General features: G+C 33.6%; 3 protein-coding genes across 6 annotated transcripts in view; all 3 read right to left on the bottom strand.

The window, feature by feature from the left end:
• LOC133671347 (LEAF RUST 10 DISEASE-RESISTANCE LOCUS RECEPTOR-LIKE PROTEIN KINASE-like 1.3) overlaps positions 1 to 18,217 on the bottom strand; it is a 75,023-nt gene that overhangs the window by 40,613 nt on the left and 16,193 nt on the right. The gene's annotated exons all lie outside the window — the stretch shown is intronic.
• LOC133670982 (uncharacterized) lies at positions 2,015 to 2,843 on the bottom strand. Its single transcript, XM_062091589.1, has one exon. The coding sequence runs from the start codon at positions 2,501 to 2,503 to the stop codon at positions 2,063 to 2,065; it is 441 nt and encodes a 146-aa protein (XP_061947573.1). The 5' UTR covers positions 2,504 to 2,843; the 3' UTR covers positions 2,015 to 2,062.
• LOC133671604 (LEAF RUST 10 DISEASE-RESISTANCE LOCUS RECEPTOR-LIKE PROTEIN KINASE-like 1.3) lies at positions 3,914 to 17,667 on the bottom strand. Of its 4 annotated transcripts, none has more exons than XM_062092401.1 (5): positions 16,769 to 17,667; positions 6,040 to 6,072; positions 5,634 to 5,957; positions 4,582 to 5,524; positions 3,914 to 4,254 (listed from the first exon to the last, which is right to left on the bottom strand). In XM_062092401.1, the coding sequence occupies exons 1-4, from the start codon at positions 17,562 to 17,564 to the stop codon at positions 4,584 to 4,586; spliced, it is 2,094 nt and encodes a 697-aa protein (XP_061948385.1). In that variant the 5' UTR covers positions 17,565 to 17,667; the 3' UTR covers positions 3,914 to 4,254; positions 4,582 to 4,583. The 4 variants fall into 4 exon arrangements, with proteins under 4 accessions (XP_061948385.1, XP_061948384.1, XP_061948382.1 ...); XM_062092400.1 differs by lacking the exon at positions 16,769 to 17,667 and adding an exon at positions 11,107 to 12,029; XM_062092398.1 differs by lacking the exon at positions 16,769 to 17,667 and adding an exon at positions 6,705 to 7,619.

Here is an 18,217-nt window from a genome sequence, read left to right on the forward strand (position 1 = left end):
TACATTTCAAATCCTTTAAAAACTCAATTTGGTCCCTATATCTCATTTTCTTATAAATAAGCCTCTAATATGAATTTCTTGGTCATCTTATTTATCAATAAATACAATTTAGTCCCTGTTTTTTTTTAAATCAAGTTCCTATTTGTCAAATCTTGAACTTGGTCAAAATTAGTCAAACAATTTAAATGGGTTAATGGACAATATAAGAGTTGAGAGGATAAATAAGCATGTCTGTTTAAAAATTAAGACTTTTGTTTTTTATGAAATCATATATTTATGGTCATAATTTTATTTTTAAAAAATTATTTCCAAAACCTCAACTTAAAAAATCAAGACTAACCGTAAGAAAATAAAATAAGAAAAACAATGCATGCATATATATATATATATATATATATAATCTAACTTAGGGAGAATTGAATAAAACTAAATACCTAAGAATTTTATCATTACAAAATTATCATTGAAAAATACTTAAAATATATCAAGTTAATATTTTTTCAGGCAAAAAATATTTAAAATAAACTTTTAAAAGTAAAAACTACCACAACATCAAACAAATACTTGTCTATTTAGTATTACAGTTGAACCGTTGTTTATTATGTTTTAAAATTTATTTTTTATTTTAAATCAATTTGATAGTATTTTTGGATTATTTTGATATATTAATAAAAAAAATATTATTTTAATATATTTTCAAGTAAAAAAAACACCTCAAAACACTATCTCTACCCCACTCTCAGTCAAGCAATTAATCCTCAACATGTTCAAGTATAAATCAACATCAAATAATGACCATGCATGTATGATCCACATTTCCACCATGGATCTACAAATAATTGAAAGGCACACAACTCTTCATCAAACAATTTATTGATATAATTATATAACATCAATACAAAGGTAGCTGCCGTAGACAGAGACTTTATACTAAAAATTATTAATTCCTCCGTATCTCTGTCTACATAATCTGTAGCATCTTCAGTGCTCTACCCCACCTTGACAACAAAAACTCTTCGACAAGTCAATCCATTCATTGGAATCTTCGTCTCTCTCGTATAAATAACAAAAAAATATTTATACAAATAATTATGTAGCTAACAAAAAGCATTCCCTTGACCCTTCTCTCTGCCACCATCTCCTTGTCACCCTATGATAAAATGCGCCACTCCTGCTAACATACGCTTTACTTGTCTTTCCATTTCTATTTTCATTGTTTAGCTTGTGAGTTGATTGAGATTCTTTGAATTAAATTTAATTTTATATGGTTATATCCATTTAGAGTTTTTAAATAAAAATTAATTTATAAAAAATAATCAAAAACAAATAATCTTTTTTTTTTCTAATATGCTTAAAGAATTCAATTATCAATTATCTATTGATAATTTTATATATGATTTGGGTTTCAAACAGGTTAATATATTTTGTTTTTTTAATTTAATAATTAAGATTTTTATTTTTTATTGTATTAGGTTTTGATACATTTATAATTCGAAATCATTCTTTTTTTTATATATCAATATCAAGCACGTTTACATTCACATTGATGTATTTATATTAAACTTTTTTTTTCTTATAATCCCCTAAACGTAATTTGAAATAAAAACATGAATAAATCCATTTACCATTCAAACCATATTATAAAATTGCATTACCCTTTCTTGACTTCTAAGCGCATAATGCAATAATGAGTAAAACAAAACTCAAATCAATTTCCAGTCTTACTATTGTGTTCAAATCAAGTTCAAAGATTACCACTCCCATATGGCATTCTCTCACGGAATTTTCAGCAAGTATAATCAACTTGAGACCAGGCTAAAAGCTGAATTTAATTTCAATGTGTTCTTGAGACTACAAGTAAAAAGACCATTAATTTACTAATACAACTATATTTTTTTGTTAATTTCTCTAAAAATCTACCATCGTCTTCTTTGAGAATCAATAGCTTCTAGCATCATTAAAACACCGGAAAAAGTCTATACTTGAGTACTTGACAAAGGAGATAAACAATTACTTCGCAGAAAACAAAAGAAACAAAAATATTTCCATTTATCGGTAAAAATTATTCGGGGATAGTTACTAATACAGGTCTCCAAGCTCTCCTTAACAATCTATATCTAAACGTCGCCGCCACCGGTCTCAACGCGCCGACGCCGCCACCTCTTCTCAACGCGGCTCCGCCGCCACTAATCAACCCCATGTCCTCACCACCACCACCACGCTCGCCACCCCTCCTCTCCTGCTCAAAGGGCGGGGAAGACACAAACAAATCCTTCAATTTCCTCCTCACCCCCTTCTCGGGCAACGGATCTTCCTCCACCTCCGATTGATCTTCTCGCCGGGGAGCCCTCCAGCGAGCATCGGATTTCTTCGAGAGTAGCATCCGAAGAGTCTTCCTCCTGCGGCGGATGTGAAAAACCGGACTTGTCGTTGGACTTTGTGTTGGTGTAGCTGTGACTGCACATTGCGTGGCTAAGAGCTTGAATTTTTGCAGCGTCGCCATTGATCAAGAAAAGCAAGAAAACCCCAAGACTTATCTCTCTGAACAGCTCTGAGATCTATTGAGATTTAAAACCCATCTGGGTTTCTTTTCGATTTGATCTTGTGGAGGAGAAGAAGGGGAGAGGGGCTGTTTTAATTTTTCTGGTGTTTGGATTCGAAGGGATGGTGATGGGTATGTGGTGACAAGTGGAGGAGAGTGGGAGGTTTGGGATTATGGAACCGACGCCAGTGAACGAGTCCAAGGAGTAAAGTGTGAGAGAATGGATTTGTGTCTTTGTTTCAATAGAGTTTGAGGCGATGACTAATGAGGTCTGGTAACGGAAATTGCACGTGATAGACTACCTAGTATGATCTAATCTATTGTGGCTAGGTACAAAGTTTATGTCTTCATAATAATAATAATAATAATAATAATAATAATATTGGTTGTCTTATGTAGAGAAAAAATGAATTGTCGGTTTTGTCCTTCCATTCCACGTATGGTCAAGTCCAATATTATAATGATTTTCATGATTATTTTTAGAATAGCATGCTTTTTTAGAAATGAAATTGACATTCCGTAGCTTTTATTTTTATCTCCTAAGAGAAAGAAATTGTTTAGGTAGTTAAATATTTTGTTTTTTTTTGCATTATATTTTATATATAATTATATATCAAACCTTGGTTTTGTAAAAATTAAAATAACATATTTTTTATTTATGAAAATATACTTTTCAATTATTTTACATTCAAAAATATGTTTCATAGCATTTTTAACCAAGCACTTAATTTTTTTAATATTTTTTAAATTATAACTAAAAGTATTTTTTTAAAATTTATTTTTTAAAACTATAACTAAAAAAAAACTGTTATGATATTAAAAATACACTTAGTTGGATTAAAGAATCAGTGGTGGTTATGCTAAAACAAGTTCAACAATAGTGTTTTTATGCTTGTTTGGGTTTAGGGTTTAGTGTGATTGTGGTTTCTTTTCAAATAATTTTTTGTGCTGAAATGAATATTAATAATATTTTTTTTTTAAAAAAATTATTTTTAACATCAACATATTAAAACTATCCAAAATATACAAAATATATTAAATTTTAACAAAAAAATAAAAATTATTTTTTTTAAAAAAAATACGGTGCAAACCAACCATGTTTGGTGCGTTCTCAAACGCGAGAGTTCATGAAAATGTTTTTGGTGAATATAAGATCTAGATGTGAAATTATTATTTTTTTATTTTTAAAAAAAATAAAAAGCTGATTCAAGGATACCTTGTCAGTTTGTCCAGATCAAATGCAAAGTATAGTTCTTTTTTTTTTTTTTTTTTACTTGTATGTGCAATTATCTAATTATGACTTTTTTTTTTTTGGGTTTGCTAGGATACAGGAGTCTGGATCAAGCAGAGAATAGGGAGTAGACAGACATCTTTCATGAAGTGTTAATTATTTAGACTTCGTTACTCGTATTTACAAAATCAAAATTAAAAAACAAGTCTCCAAAATATACTTCGGAATTCCCATGTATCAACAACAGCATCCCAAATCATCGTTTGGTATCTAGTCCCGTTGAGAGAGTCTCTCGCCGGATCCTTGATGCTTTCCGGTACTATACAGGGAGGACAGTAGCAAATCTTGCTGGAGTCATGGCGCAAGATTTTTGCCACCAAAGTCGAGCAAACGCCTCATTTGACAGGCGAGGTTGAACTGGAACAGATAGCCATCCTAGCTCGCAGGAACTCAGCCAAACTGTTCTCTCGCCCTTTACCATCTGTAACAGAAGAAACAACGACTTTTAAAACGGTTGTAAGTAATGCATTCTAACTTATTGAAAACGAAATCTTCATTCAAACATTTGAACATTAGCAAACAATCATAGCAGCATTTTATAAATTCACCCCATGTAACAGCAATAATTGTGCTTGATGGCTCGACTCAAAATGCAGCTTCTACAGAGATGTAGACCGCATTTTTTTGTGTGTGTTGACAACAAATCAACAAGAAGTGAAAGATAGTAGAACTCAAAACTCATTGATATCTGATAATTAACGGTGCACAAACTGGAATTTAAAGCTGAAAAGGATGAGGAAATCTCAACTGCTAGTAGGAATGCGGGGTTATGGATGAAGAACTGTCGGCCCAAAATGGATCAGACAAGGAGTCCGGTGAAAGTTGAACTGGGGGAGGAGCATGCTTCAGTAACCCTACATCATCATCCCTAATATCCAATACTTCTGCATTACCAGCTCCATAGTTTTCTTTCTCGATTCTTTTTAATGCCTCCAATACTTCTTCCATAGCTGGCCTCATTTCTCTATCTTGTTGCAAACACCGGAAAGCTAATTCTGCAACTGATGTTACCATCCTCCTCACTACGATATCCTTATCGAATCCAAGAAATGGATCAACCAACTCATTTAAAGCATGATTTTGGATTTTGTTGACTGCCATGTTGGACAGATTAATATCATGCCGATGCCTATTGGTGTCCACTGCTTGTAAAGATGATATCAGCTCAATCAAGACTACACCAAAGCTGTAAACATCACTCTTGTTGGTGAGTTGGTAGCATTGATAATACTCCGGATCAACATATCCGGGTGTTCCCTGTGGAGCAGTCGATACATGCGTGACATCATTTGGGAACAATCTCGACAAACCAAAGTCAGCCACTTTCACATGGAAGTCATTGTCTAGGAGAATGTTAGTGGTTTTGACATCACGGTGGATGACATCTGAAGTGTGGAGGTATGCGAGTGCACTGGCTGTCTCTATAGCAATGCTCAACCGAACAGGCCATGTGAGCAAACCAGAGTTTGACTGTCTTCCATGAAGATGGTCAGCAACCGTTCCGTTTGGAATGTACTCATAAACAAGTAGAAGCTCATGGCTGTGCCTTGTGGTGCATCCATAAAGTATCACCAGGTTCTTGTGCCGTAGACGAGCTAGGATCTCAATTTCATTCATAAACTGCTCAGCACGTCTCATGTTGTTCTCATAAAGGCGCTTGACAGCAACCACACGTCCATCCTTGAGTACACCTGATGAGTCAAGCAATCATAATAAAAATTGAGAAAGGAGACAACAAAGCAGTTAATGTTAATTTGTGCAAGTTGCTATACTGCAAATGATATCATGTCATCTTCTAACCATGGTAAACAGTGCCAAACCCTCCATCTCCAAGTTCCTTAGAAGGATCGAAACAATTAGTGGCTTCCTCAAGTTCACTGTAGCTGAACACCGGCACTCCAAAGTAGGTACTGCCCTTTTCAAGGTATGACTTTGAGGAGGTAAGAGAAGTAGTGGCTTGAGAGAGATTAGTTGAAGTAGTAAGGCCTTTGCTTGAAGGAGGTGTAGCTACAGGCAGGCCTTTGCTTTTCACCTGGGCAGATTTTCTTTTCCTTCGTTGTACGACAAACAAGGCCCAGCATCCAAAAAAGATACCAATAACGACTGCACCTGCTGTGCTAAGTCCTGGAAAAGAAAGAAAAGAAAAAAACAGCTCAGCTTTTCTTTTCAATGTTGATTTAACACAGTATATGTAGCCGAATAGTACCTATTACAAGTGTCCGATCCTGAGTCTTCTTCTCTGCATAAATCATGAGAGCAAGAAACATCAGTTGAGAACAAAGACTACACTAGAACAAATTTTCACCAGGGACTTACATAGAAAGCGTGATCAGCTAATCAGAAACTTGTAAAATATGATAGTGGCTATCTCAACTATTATTTGTTAAATGCAAACTAATTCATGAATTCTTTCAGATTAAAGACAAACAGGCCATTGGCCTAAACAACCTGCCACGGTAAAGGAAGCTAGTCAACGTTGGAGAAAGCAGCAAAACAGGCAGGGAAAAAACAGGGGGGAAACTATGACTAACTGAACTGTTCAGTTTTTTTCCCTATCACTGAACAAAACTACGATAGAAATAAGCATTAATTAGTGAAAAACATTTCTCTTAGCTTAAGCAAGATTTGCTTAACATCTCACTAACAAGAAATGTATCATATTGTTGAATCCAAATTATGACCTCATTGGCCTTAAAGGGGCAGAGTGAACACAAGACTCAATAAAAAAAGCCTAATTTTGAACATTGAACCTCCTCTCATCAATTCTTGAAATCAGTGAAGCATTATATAATTTGATAAGAACCTCCTCTCATCAATTTCCCCAATAAGGTTCACCAAACAAACTCATGAAAACTAAAGATTTTTGCTTACCAGGACAGAGCTGATCATGACAAATGCAAATAGGTTTACCCAACTGTGTATCAAACCCACAATACCCACCAGGGTGCTTCTTGTAACACTCTGTACAATTAGCACTGTAACTGACATCAAACCCTTCTTTCAAAACCTCACCAACTAATGACCCGTTCCCAAGAAGCTGTTGTGCCCGAGTCCCAGGAATTGGCACTCGAATATTAGTTTGACACTCAAACGTATTCGGAAAAGAATATTCAGTACCGTAAGGGTAAACAATCGAGAAAAACCCTTCTTCTGTAACTCCATCATTTTCACAAGAGAACCTAGAGATTTTTAGCAGCGGATCTGATCCCATGCCAGCGTCGTTAATCTTCTTGCATCCATAAAACAAATAAAGTTCATGGCTGGAACCAAGACTGAAGATTCTATCATCCAGAGTGGTGTTAGTGAATTGGGGGGTGCATTTTCCGTCGTCGTAGAGGTCTGAACGTGAGAGTATTAAGGTTTGGCTGGTCTGGTCAAGATGAGTAACTCGGTAACTCAGTGAGTTAGCTTTTAGGATGGTGACTGATTCATCCTCACATGTGAGGCCGAACTCCGGTGGGCCGCAGTGGGATGGACGTAGGCCACCAGTGAAAGGGTAGGTGACGTTTGTGAGGATACCACAGGAGAAGTTTTGATTGCAGTTTGAAAGATTACCAGTGTCATTGGAAGGAAGCGATGTCGTTAAGTGGAGGGAGAGAAAGAGGGTGAGAAGGAAAGAGGTGGTGGTGGTGGTGGTGAGGGGGTGCATTGGCGGAGGAATCAGAAGGGGTTGTGCAGCAGCTGGTGGAATGGTGGGGAAGGTTAAGAGGGTGGTGTTGGTAACGGGAGAGTGGTTGTGTAGAACATGACTATACATGGTTATGGCCATGGGTTGGCTTTGGTTGACTTTTGTTAGAGTAGGTTCTTGTAAGACAATGACTGTTTTGTCTACAAAATAATCTTCGCAATAGCAAGACTAAAGTTCATGATAAATTATTAAGTATAAAAATAAATAAATTCCATTATAATTACTCATAAATCTCATTTTTATATCAGTAAGGTTCAAGTTCATCTTTATCTTAAGAATAGGCTATTTAGTTCGGCATCAAGAAATTATGATAAAAATGTTTTTCTTTTTTATTTTAATGGTAAAAGAGGGTTATTTTTTCAGGTTTTTTTAATATATTTGAATTCATTTTTTTTTCTTCACTGGATATAAAAAGTGAGATACGTTTTTTCAAAGAGTATAATTGAGAAAATAGTTGTAGTTAGTTTTCAAAATGTTTTTTATTCAGAAATGTATTAAAGTAATATATTTTTTTATTTTTTAAAAATATTTTTAACATCAACGCATCAAAATAATTTAAAAATATAAAAATATTAATTTAAAGTAAAGAAAAAAAAATTTTAATTTTTTAAAAATATTTTTAAAACACAGAATCAAATAAGTCGAAAATCTTGAGAGAATATCCTGCCTGTTTCTGAGTTTTAGCTTTCTTTTATTAAATTATTTTTTTAGTGATTGAAATATTGAGGTGGGCGTCATGATGGATGACACTAAAATCTTGTTTTATTCAATTGGAAGGGGAGACGGAAATTTCTTAAAGGTTGTTGGGAATTTTGTTTTGCTACCTAGGCAAGACTTCAAAAACCACCCCATTACTTTATAATTTTACCAATGTGGTCCCTATCAATTATTTTTCTTGATATGACCCTCCTACTCATCCTTCATTGGCTCAAACAAGCCATTCCTTTCAAATTCTTACGTTAATCCTGACCTGGACTGATAAACGAAACCCACTGCTCACCCTTTCTCTTCTAATCAAGGACTAAGCTCACTTAAATTGTCTATTTACAGTGCAAATCAATCATAAAATTATTATAAATATTGATATTACTAGTTTTAATAATAAATTAAGACAAACTCATCGTAGTTTTGTAATGCATCTCAAGTAGAAATTGAGCAAGGTGAATGAGGATTAGTAGGAGGGGCCACGTTAAAAAGTTAACTGATGAAGGGGTGACATTAGGAGAATCAAGAAAGTAGAGGGATGTCGGAGCTTATTAACCCACAGAATTGGTCAATAAAGTTGACGGAGGTGGGAGTTTTAAAAGCACTCCATTTCTTGCACCAAACTACGACTCTTACAAAAGTGGTTACAAACTGAGCTATGCCACAACCACCCCCACCATGATAATATTAAGATTTTGGTCAATGATGGTTGAATAACAAAACGTTTTTGCTTGAAAATATTTTAATTTTTTTAAAAAAATTTATTTATTTTTGACATTAGAATCATCAACACAATAAAAAACATATAATTTAAAAAAAAATTAAGATTTTTAAAAAACATAGTTAGACTGCACTCCCAAATACTCTTTTAATATTTTAATTTCATAAAGTGAGACTTGTTCCCTCTTCACCTTCAATGACATTTAATTTTTTTAAATGCTCCATGTTTGATTATCATATCAAAATAGAAGAGAGCAAGACATTTGTGAAAGAGATGACATGTTTTATTTAAAAAAACAAAAATTCATTTTAAAACTATTTCATAGAAATATTTATTGTTATGTCTTTATCTTGGTCCCTCTCTAATCTTAGTGGTTTAAAACGTTACCTAACTATTCATACGTTTCTTTTAATTAATACATAGTTGAAATTAAAGGATGTTTTTAAAAGAAAAATACTAAATTAGTGACACCTCAACACTTTACCAACACATATTTAACAGAAGGAAGTAATTATAAACTTGAAAAGAGGTAACAAGTGGTAGTTTTTGAAAAGAAAATGAGTAATTACTAATTTTAATCCTCATGTATTATTTTTAGTGATATTATAACTTAAAAGATAGTTGGGAGAGTGGTAAAAATTACTTTTTAAAATGTTTTTTATTTAAAAATACTTTAAAATAATATTTTTTTATTTTTAAATTTTATTTTTAATATCAACACATCAAAATAATAAAAAATATATAATTTTATTCTTATGTCTTTATCTTGGTACCTCTCTACTCTTAGCGGTTTTAAACGTTACCTAACTATCCATAGGTTTCCTTTAATTAATAAATAATTGAAATTAAAGGATATTAAAACATAGAATTATAAATAATATTTTATGCAAAGTAATTTGAAGATGTGAATCCATTCAAAAAGCATCACCACCATCGTCTATTTTAATAAATTATAAATTAAAAAAAAGGTGAAAGACGCGTTCATTTCCTGTAGTATATATTAATATAAAAAGAAATGACAAAGTCAAGTTACGTATTAGAAAAGACTCAACAATTAATTATATCCCATGAGGAACATAACCATTGCTTTTATAATCATATTTGACCAGAGAAACCATATTCACAGGAATTCCCTCATAATTAAATAAATAAATTTAAAATTCAATTTTAAAATATTGTCGATTATTATAGATTAATCAAATACTATGGAGGTAATATTGTCGATTAAAATATTTTAAAATAAGAAATTAAATCAACTTGCAAATAAAATATCAGCCACTAACACAGCCATCATAGTAGATTAATCCATCACCAAACCATTATCTCTATAAGAACTCAAACAGGTAATAAAGCTGAAAACCATATATAATAAAGTTGGGCTCTTTCTCTTAACCAATCACATAAGATTTCGTATTTGTGATTTGTTATAGTTTGGTTTTCATAAATAAAAAAAATGGGAGAGAAAATACGGATAATTTTTGTTTTTTGTTTTTTTATTAAATCTGGAACTCAGAATTTGAAAGCAAAGCAAGATTTTGGTTAAAACTTGGAAGCTTTCTGTGTTTTGGAGCTGTCAAGATTGAAGAAGACTGAATTGGACAGAATAGGATAGAACGGAACAAAATTTTCCAATGAAGAGCAATTGGAAAAGGACAGAAAAAGAAATCTGGACTGGTTGGAAGCCTAGGATGGATAGTTGTATTCACAAAACAAGAAACCTCGACTTTTCGCAGTTCACTTATAAAGAACGAGCCTGGATTGGTGGGAATGAAGAGTCTCTTGCGATTCTACATTAACAGAGAGAGTAATTTTATTAGTCTCCTGCATCTGCCACCACTAAAGACTGTTATAGTCCCTGAAGATTACTTATAAGCAGATGCAATGTTGGAAATATATCAACAAGCAACTTGAAACGTTAGGATTGCTCCTTGTCACTCACATGGCCACCTAAATTTCCTTGTCACTCTTCATGGTTTCCTTGACTGATAACAGGTCAGTTTTCTGTTAGCAAAGATCCTACTTCTACCATTACCTAATTTGGAGGAGGACATATCTTGGGTTCTGGAAAGGGCAGAATCCAAGTATAAGTTCGTCTGTTTTCCTATTTACTCCTAGTGTGACATCAGCAGAAAAAAAAAGAAAAGGGCAAGAGGACATACTTGAGGATTGATCATTAGTTGGGGATTCAGCTTCAGTTGGAGATTCTTGGCAATAAAATTGTTGAGGTTGATCCTTGCAATAACAAGTAAATGCTGTAGTAGTCTGGTCGTACCCACACTGACCACCAGAAAATTGGCATGTATCACATAAGCTATCAGATGCATTCCACTCCAAACCAAAACCCTGATTTAGAACTCCCGGCAGCTGTGTTAAATTTGGAGCACTTAAACTTTGCTGAAGAGCTGATTCAAGTACGGGAACTTTAATGCTATCTTTGCACGATGCCAGGTAACTGATCAAGTTAGAAGCAGAGCTACCAAGATCCGACAAGTTGGGAACTGTTGTAAAGTAGCCCGTCATCTCAGTGGCGTTTATGTTGCAGGGAAACTGAGGTAGAAGCGGTAAAGCTGTTGGTGCACCTTGAGTGGGGCAACCATAGTAGATTGTTATGTTCTGATCATCGGATGTGTAGTTCAATAGATTGGGTATCCAAGTGGTGTTGAGAATGAGTGCCGGACAGATGTTTTCTGCATAATCTTTTCGAGCAACACTGAGAGTCCGTGTCTGGTTATCGATGCCAAGAACTTTGTAAGTCAATTTCTCGATTGTGATCTCCAGATCTTGGTCAGTACTGCAGTCGAGCTTCAACTCCGGATAGCCACAGTAATCAGGCCTATTGGATCCCCAGAAAGGATAACCAACACCCTTAATATCTCCACAATCAAACAAGTTGCTGCAGCTTACATATCGCTCATCGTCGTTGGCAAACACAAGTGCCGAACCACAAATAAAGATCATGGTTATGAACGTGATAAACCAAGACATGGCTTGGAAGACATGGGGTTGCATTTTCTCTTAGAGAGGGATTCAGAGGAGAAATTGCTCTAGCATTGAGATAAAAGCAAAAACAAAATAGATGGAAGCTATTCCAATCAACCGTTATAATGGAATAGGTATTATTTGACCAAGTGGGGGTTTGAAATTTGTCAAAGTGAAGCTTCTATTTGAATGGCAAGGGTCTCACCAACGCAAATTTAGGCGGCTAGGGGAATCAGCAGGTCATTTTCTTAGCAAGATAAAATAATTTTTAGTGTGTATTTGCAATTTTGATAGTCAGATTCCGTGACCTTGTTATTGTTTCAAGTATGTGGTTTATTTGACCTCCAAGTTTCAGGCCTCGCACCTTCTTAATTACTGTTTTACAGCCTTAACGGCAATCTTGGTGTCCTGTACCAAGAAGATAGCCAATTCTGAGGATAACAATACGATGCCGATTTTTTGGACGAAGAAGCAGCTTGTTTTCGATTTTGTAAGAATATACCAAAACCCCATTTCCTGTCTGAACTTCTATAATAAATGGAATTATTATATGTCCTACTCTAAACAAGGAAAACATCATCCAAGAAGCTCCAATGAGCAAATTAACAAGTGACTCAGTAAACACCGTTAAAAAATCATCAATAGAACAGACAAAAAATTGAAAACATGTATAGTTAACAAGTTTTCGAGCTAACAAGCAGGATAGTAAGACAAATCAACGAATGTAGTATAATATGCAGATAAAAATAAAGGTCATCTGACGTTATGACGTTCTAGGTTCGTGTTCTTAAAGTAAATATTGTCAATGGTTCAGAATGACCGTCATATATGCCACCTAAGGCCTGATCTGACGAAAATATGAGGTGAGAAACTTGGATTAAATTTTAATTTAAGTTTTTAGACTATATTGTACAAGGGAAAAAGACAATAAAATATTTAACAACCAGAAATGACATTGTCAGAAAGACCAGATCAGCTTGTAAATTTCCTTGGGCCACCATTCCATTTTTTCCCTATGATTCTTAATTTGATTGGATTTACTAATCCCAACTGAAAATTCTTAAGATTACTGTCTTTGGGTGCAAGTAGTTTGTCGGATCAAATCTTTCCTGAGGCTGAATCCTCATTTCATCTCTCCTCTTATTTATGGAAGCAGCAGTAAAGATTATTCCGCACGGCGACTCTCTGACAAATCACTAAACACTCCTAACCGTGGTGTAAGAACTGACAGATCCGTCGAGATTGTATATTTTGACTGGTACTTTGTCGGTCCAGCCGTCTAGGAATTTGCAGAGGTCCGTAAGGTAACAATCACATACAAGTTAAAAATTATGAAAGCAGCGAAATCACTGATAATTTTGTATGTCTTTGATTGATTAGGATTAAGAATAAGATGTTATCTGATTAAAGAAAAGCTTTCGGGTTAACTTCATGTTTCAACTACTGTCATGGACTGAATTGCTCACTAATCTTTAAGGTATCTACATAATTTACTACAGCAAGTGATAGATCTAAAGGGAGTAGTAAATTTTGCAGCACTAGCCAGGGCATCTGAGGAAAATGTTAGTATAAGAAAGTCACATTGGTTCTGCTGCAAGTAAACAGCTTAGCTACTACGGAAATGGAATCTGATGAACATAATTTATGCTGTGGCAAACAAAGGTTGCAGCTGCCCTTAATTTGTTTCAATATTTCATGTGTAACCCCATGAACAAGTACGCAAGAGCATTTCTGACTGCAGAACAAGTTCAATCTTGTTATATGAACATTTGGTGAGGGGTCACTGATACGGTGAGGGGTCACTGATACGATGAGTTAATCTTGGATTTTCTTGCCTCGGAAGAAGTTTTCCTTGTCAAGAATTAGTAAAAGGAAACCACCGTAGACCTCTATGTAACATGCTATGAAAATTAATGACAACATTGACGTCAATTTAATTAAGATTTGAAGGTTCTGACGTGACGAAGGGCATGTGGTTGAAGAATTCATGGACAGAAGCCCATGGAGATAGCCCGGAAGGAAGGGCGAACACGCACTGTTGCTTAAAAATTCTAGAACTTTTGACCCGCGCATTCAATTGATGCAAATCATACAAATCCATGAAAGATTATTTAGAGATCTATATCGTTGGGAGGCACCAAAGGCCATTCGAGGTCTTTCTAAAGTAAATTAAAAAAAATATATAAAAAACAATTCTTATCAAAAGATAAATTTTATAATTTAGATTACGAGATTAAAATAACCTTATATAAAATAAATTAAAACAAATTATAAAGTTTAATTCTCAATCAATTCAATATTAAATGATGAAATTAAAAAAGAAATCAATTAAAAAAATAACAAAAGAACCTGAATAAACTGACCTAACCCGCAACTTGGGTCGTTAGACCGAGATAACCATATATAAAAAAATAAAAAAAATATAAACTCTGATTTCCAATCAATTTAATTTTGAAGGATTAAATTGAAAAAAAATATTAAAAAATAATAAAAAAAATAACCCAAATTAATTGGGGTCAATTTGTTAAACCCGGGTTAGAAGATTGGGATAAATCCATAGAAAGTGACTGAAAAATAATTATAAAGTCTCATTCCTAATCAATCAATGTTGAAGGGTGAAATTAAAAAATATATATCAAAAAAGGACCAAAACAATGTCCCAAGTCAACACGATTAACTTGTAAAATTTATGACCCGGGTTATGAGACCGGAATAACTCCATATAAATCAAATCGAAATAAATTATGAAGCTTTATACCTAGTAAATCTAATAATGAAGGATGAAGTTGAAAAAAATTTAAAAAAGAGACCTCAAATACTTTTAGACTAAAGTGAAAAAGAGCGTGGCTTTTCGTTGTTTATTGCTACAGAAAAAGGTCAGGCCCTTTTAGTAAATGCTAACTAGATTATTGACCCGTACTAAGCTGGGGCCAAGTTAAATTTTTCTTGAACGTGCAAAAATATTTAGATGTTTCATTTTCTAGCTGGAAAAAACTTTAAATCGTGTGAGAGTTTATTTGATGTAACCTGGTTGAGTTTGTGGGTCTTAAAATAACCCAAACAACCTGTAAAAACATAGTTTGATTAAAATAATTTGAAGATGACATCTTTTTTTAATATTAAGATAATAACATATTAAATTAACTCGGGTCAATCGGGGTTAACATGTCAAATCTGCTACTTGATTTTTTAAACTATGATAACCCTTTACAAAAAATAAATCAAAATAATTATGAAGCCTAATTCACAATCAACTCAATGTTAAAAGATGAAATTAAAAAAAATCAATTAAAAAAAGATAAAAAAAAATAACTTAAGTTAACCTGTTAAACACGTAACCTAAGTTATAAAACCGAGATAACCCTATGGAAAGAAAATTAAAGTAAATTATAAATTTCAATCTCCAATCAACCTAATGTTGAAGTTAAAGATTAAAAAAAATCAATTTAAAAAAGAACATAAAAAATAACCCAAGTTAATCTGTCAAACCCATGACTCGGATCATCAAATCGAGATACCTCATTGAAAGAAAATAAAAAATGACTTGATTTAACCCGAGTTAACCTACTAAATCCATTACTTTGGTCATGAGATTGAGATAACCTCATAGATAGCAAATCAAAACAAATTATGAATCTCAATTTTCAATAGTCCTTGTCGAACCCAATGTTAAATGATAAACATTATAAAAATTTCAAATAAAAAAATTAAACAAAAAATGAGCAAAGTCAACTTGGTTTAACCCGTTAAGTACTATTACCGGGTCATAAGATCAAGATAACCTAATAAAAAGCAAGTCAAAACAAATCATGAAACCTAATTTCTCAATCAAACACAAAAAATAAATGATAAAATTATATAAAAAGTAAATTAAAAAAAAAGAAAAATAATTGAGTCAATTGGGTTAACCTGTTAAACCCACGATCTAAGTCATGAGACGAGGACAACCCAATAAAAAGCAAATTCAATGTTGAAGGACTTGTGATCCGGGTCATCAGACTGAGATAACCTCTTAGAAAAAAAACAAAAAAATGACTTGTTTTAACCAGTGTTAAAATGTCAAAACCTGCGACTTTAATCATGAGACCAAGATATTCCTATAGAAAGCAAATAAAAAAAGACTATGAAGCTCAAGTCATAACCGACCTAATGTTAAATGATAAAATTTTTAAAAAAATTCAATTAAAAAAATAACATAAAAACAACTCGAGTCAACTCATTTCCGGGTCATGAGGCTAAAATAATATAACATAAAATAAAAAAATAAATCATGAAATCTAATTTCAAATTAATTGAATATTAAATGATGAAATTAAAAAAAAAATAATTAAAAAAAAACTTGAGTCAACTGGATTAACGTTCTAAATTGAATTAACTTGCCAAACTTGTGATCTGTATTATAAAAATATGATAACTCAATAAAAAATTAAATATAATATTAAATAAAAATAGAGAAAAAAAGGAATCAAATCACTATTCAAATGGTTTTTTGTGAGGAGGTGTTCCTCTTTTCGTTTATAGTTAATTAACAATTGTGGTTTTTTTTTTTTTTAATGTAAATAGACCCCATTCCTTCAATATTGACTGCGTCAAGTGACCGTTACGTAACAGGAAAGGTATCCCTTCCTACCATCCTCTAGTTCTGCAGTTTGAGCCTCTCTAGTAAAGTAAAAGTGGTTCTAAAACTTGATAAAGATTTTTTTATTCTGTCCAAGACTCCAAGTATACTTAAAATAAAATTAAAGGAATAAAACAGGGAATTAAGGAACCATGGTGTGTGAAGCATCAAGCAGTGACTGGAGTACTTCATGAACTGATTTGAGGAGAAGTTGAGGCACATACCTGGAGCTGGAATAGCAGGAGCAGCATTTGGTGTCGAACCAGGAAGAGCGCATGTTCTTGATCCACTTGATTGATTCAGACAGTAACAAGTTGTTTGATTAGTGACAGAGTCAATACCACAAACTCCTGAAGAGCTGTTGCATTCCCTGCAAGCCTCACCATCGACCTTCCATCTTACCTCAAATCCTTCTTTCAAGCTTTGTTCCAAATCTGGCATAATAACGACTGGTGACAAATCTGTAATAGAAATTGGCACAAAGACACTACCATAACAGTCGCCAGGACCAGTAGCTCCTGCTTGGATATAACCACTTTGATAATTTACCGCGTTTATTTTGCAAGTGAATAGTCCAGGAACAAGAATGGGCGTAGGAGCAGCCATGCAACCATAAATAAATGTAAGATTTGTGTAACCCTCAACAGACTCGAAAACCTTCGGATTGAAGGTGCTGTTCACGAATTCAGGCGGACACAATCCAACCAACAAGTCCTCTCTTGCAATCCTGAGAATTCCATCATCCTGATTGATGTCTAAAACACGATACGCAACCTGATTAATATTCATCTTGGCGATATTAGTCTCACACTTGAGCTCCAATTCAGGAATACCACAGGCAGGTGGTCTGCCAGTTCCCCAGAAAGGAAAATCCGCGGAAATATTCCCACACACAAACTTATTACTACAGTCATTGAACAGGGCACTGTTGCTGACAGATGAAGGAACCTGAACGAAGAGCAACAATACAATAACAAAAAGTGAAGGGGAAGGAGATAGCGAAAAAACTGGGTAGTTCATTTTGGTAAAGAGGAAGCAGTATAGGAGAAATTGAGTTGTGTAATTAATTAAGTGAGCTTGGTTGTTTCCGGGAAAGTTTGGAGGATAAAGAAATGAGTAGCAACATGATATATAGCCATCAAAATTAGGAAAATAAATAAATACATCAGGAGGCGATCGATATAGCTAGATGCACTACTTACAATAATGAATGCTTAGTTGACTTGAAAAGTCTTCTATATATATATATATATATATATATATATATATATATATATATATATATATATATATATATTTCAAAGGTCATGCACATTAATCTCCACCACGCTTTTATCTGCAAAACGAAGTCTATGTACTGTACATCACTCATGAAACATACAGAACAGAGTTGGTGTAGGAGACTTGTATATCTGCTTATATTCTAGCATGGTTGAGAAAGTCATATGGCATGATGCTAATAACATGAAATTGAAAGTTGCTGAAATCTGACATAAGAGAGATTGAGCACGAGAGACGGCTGCTCAATTGTCAAGAACAAGGCCCATTGAACATTCCAATAAAAAGAAAATAAAGAACTCAACTGTGGCCAGCAGCTACTGCTTGTCTTCTAAACAACCTGCATCTTACTATATATATATATATATGCAGGTTGTATAGAAGACAAGCAGTAG

The sequence above is a fragment of the Populus nigra genome, chromosome 13 (assembly GCF_951802175.1).
Source record: "Populus nigra chromosome 13, ddPopNigr1.1, whole genome shotgun sequence".
NCBI classification, from domain to species: Eukaryota; Viridiplantae; Streptophyta; class Magnoliopsida; order Malpighiales; family Salicaceae; genus Populus; species Populus nigra.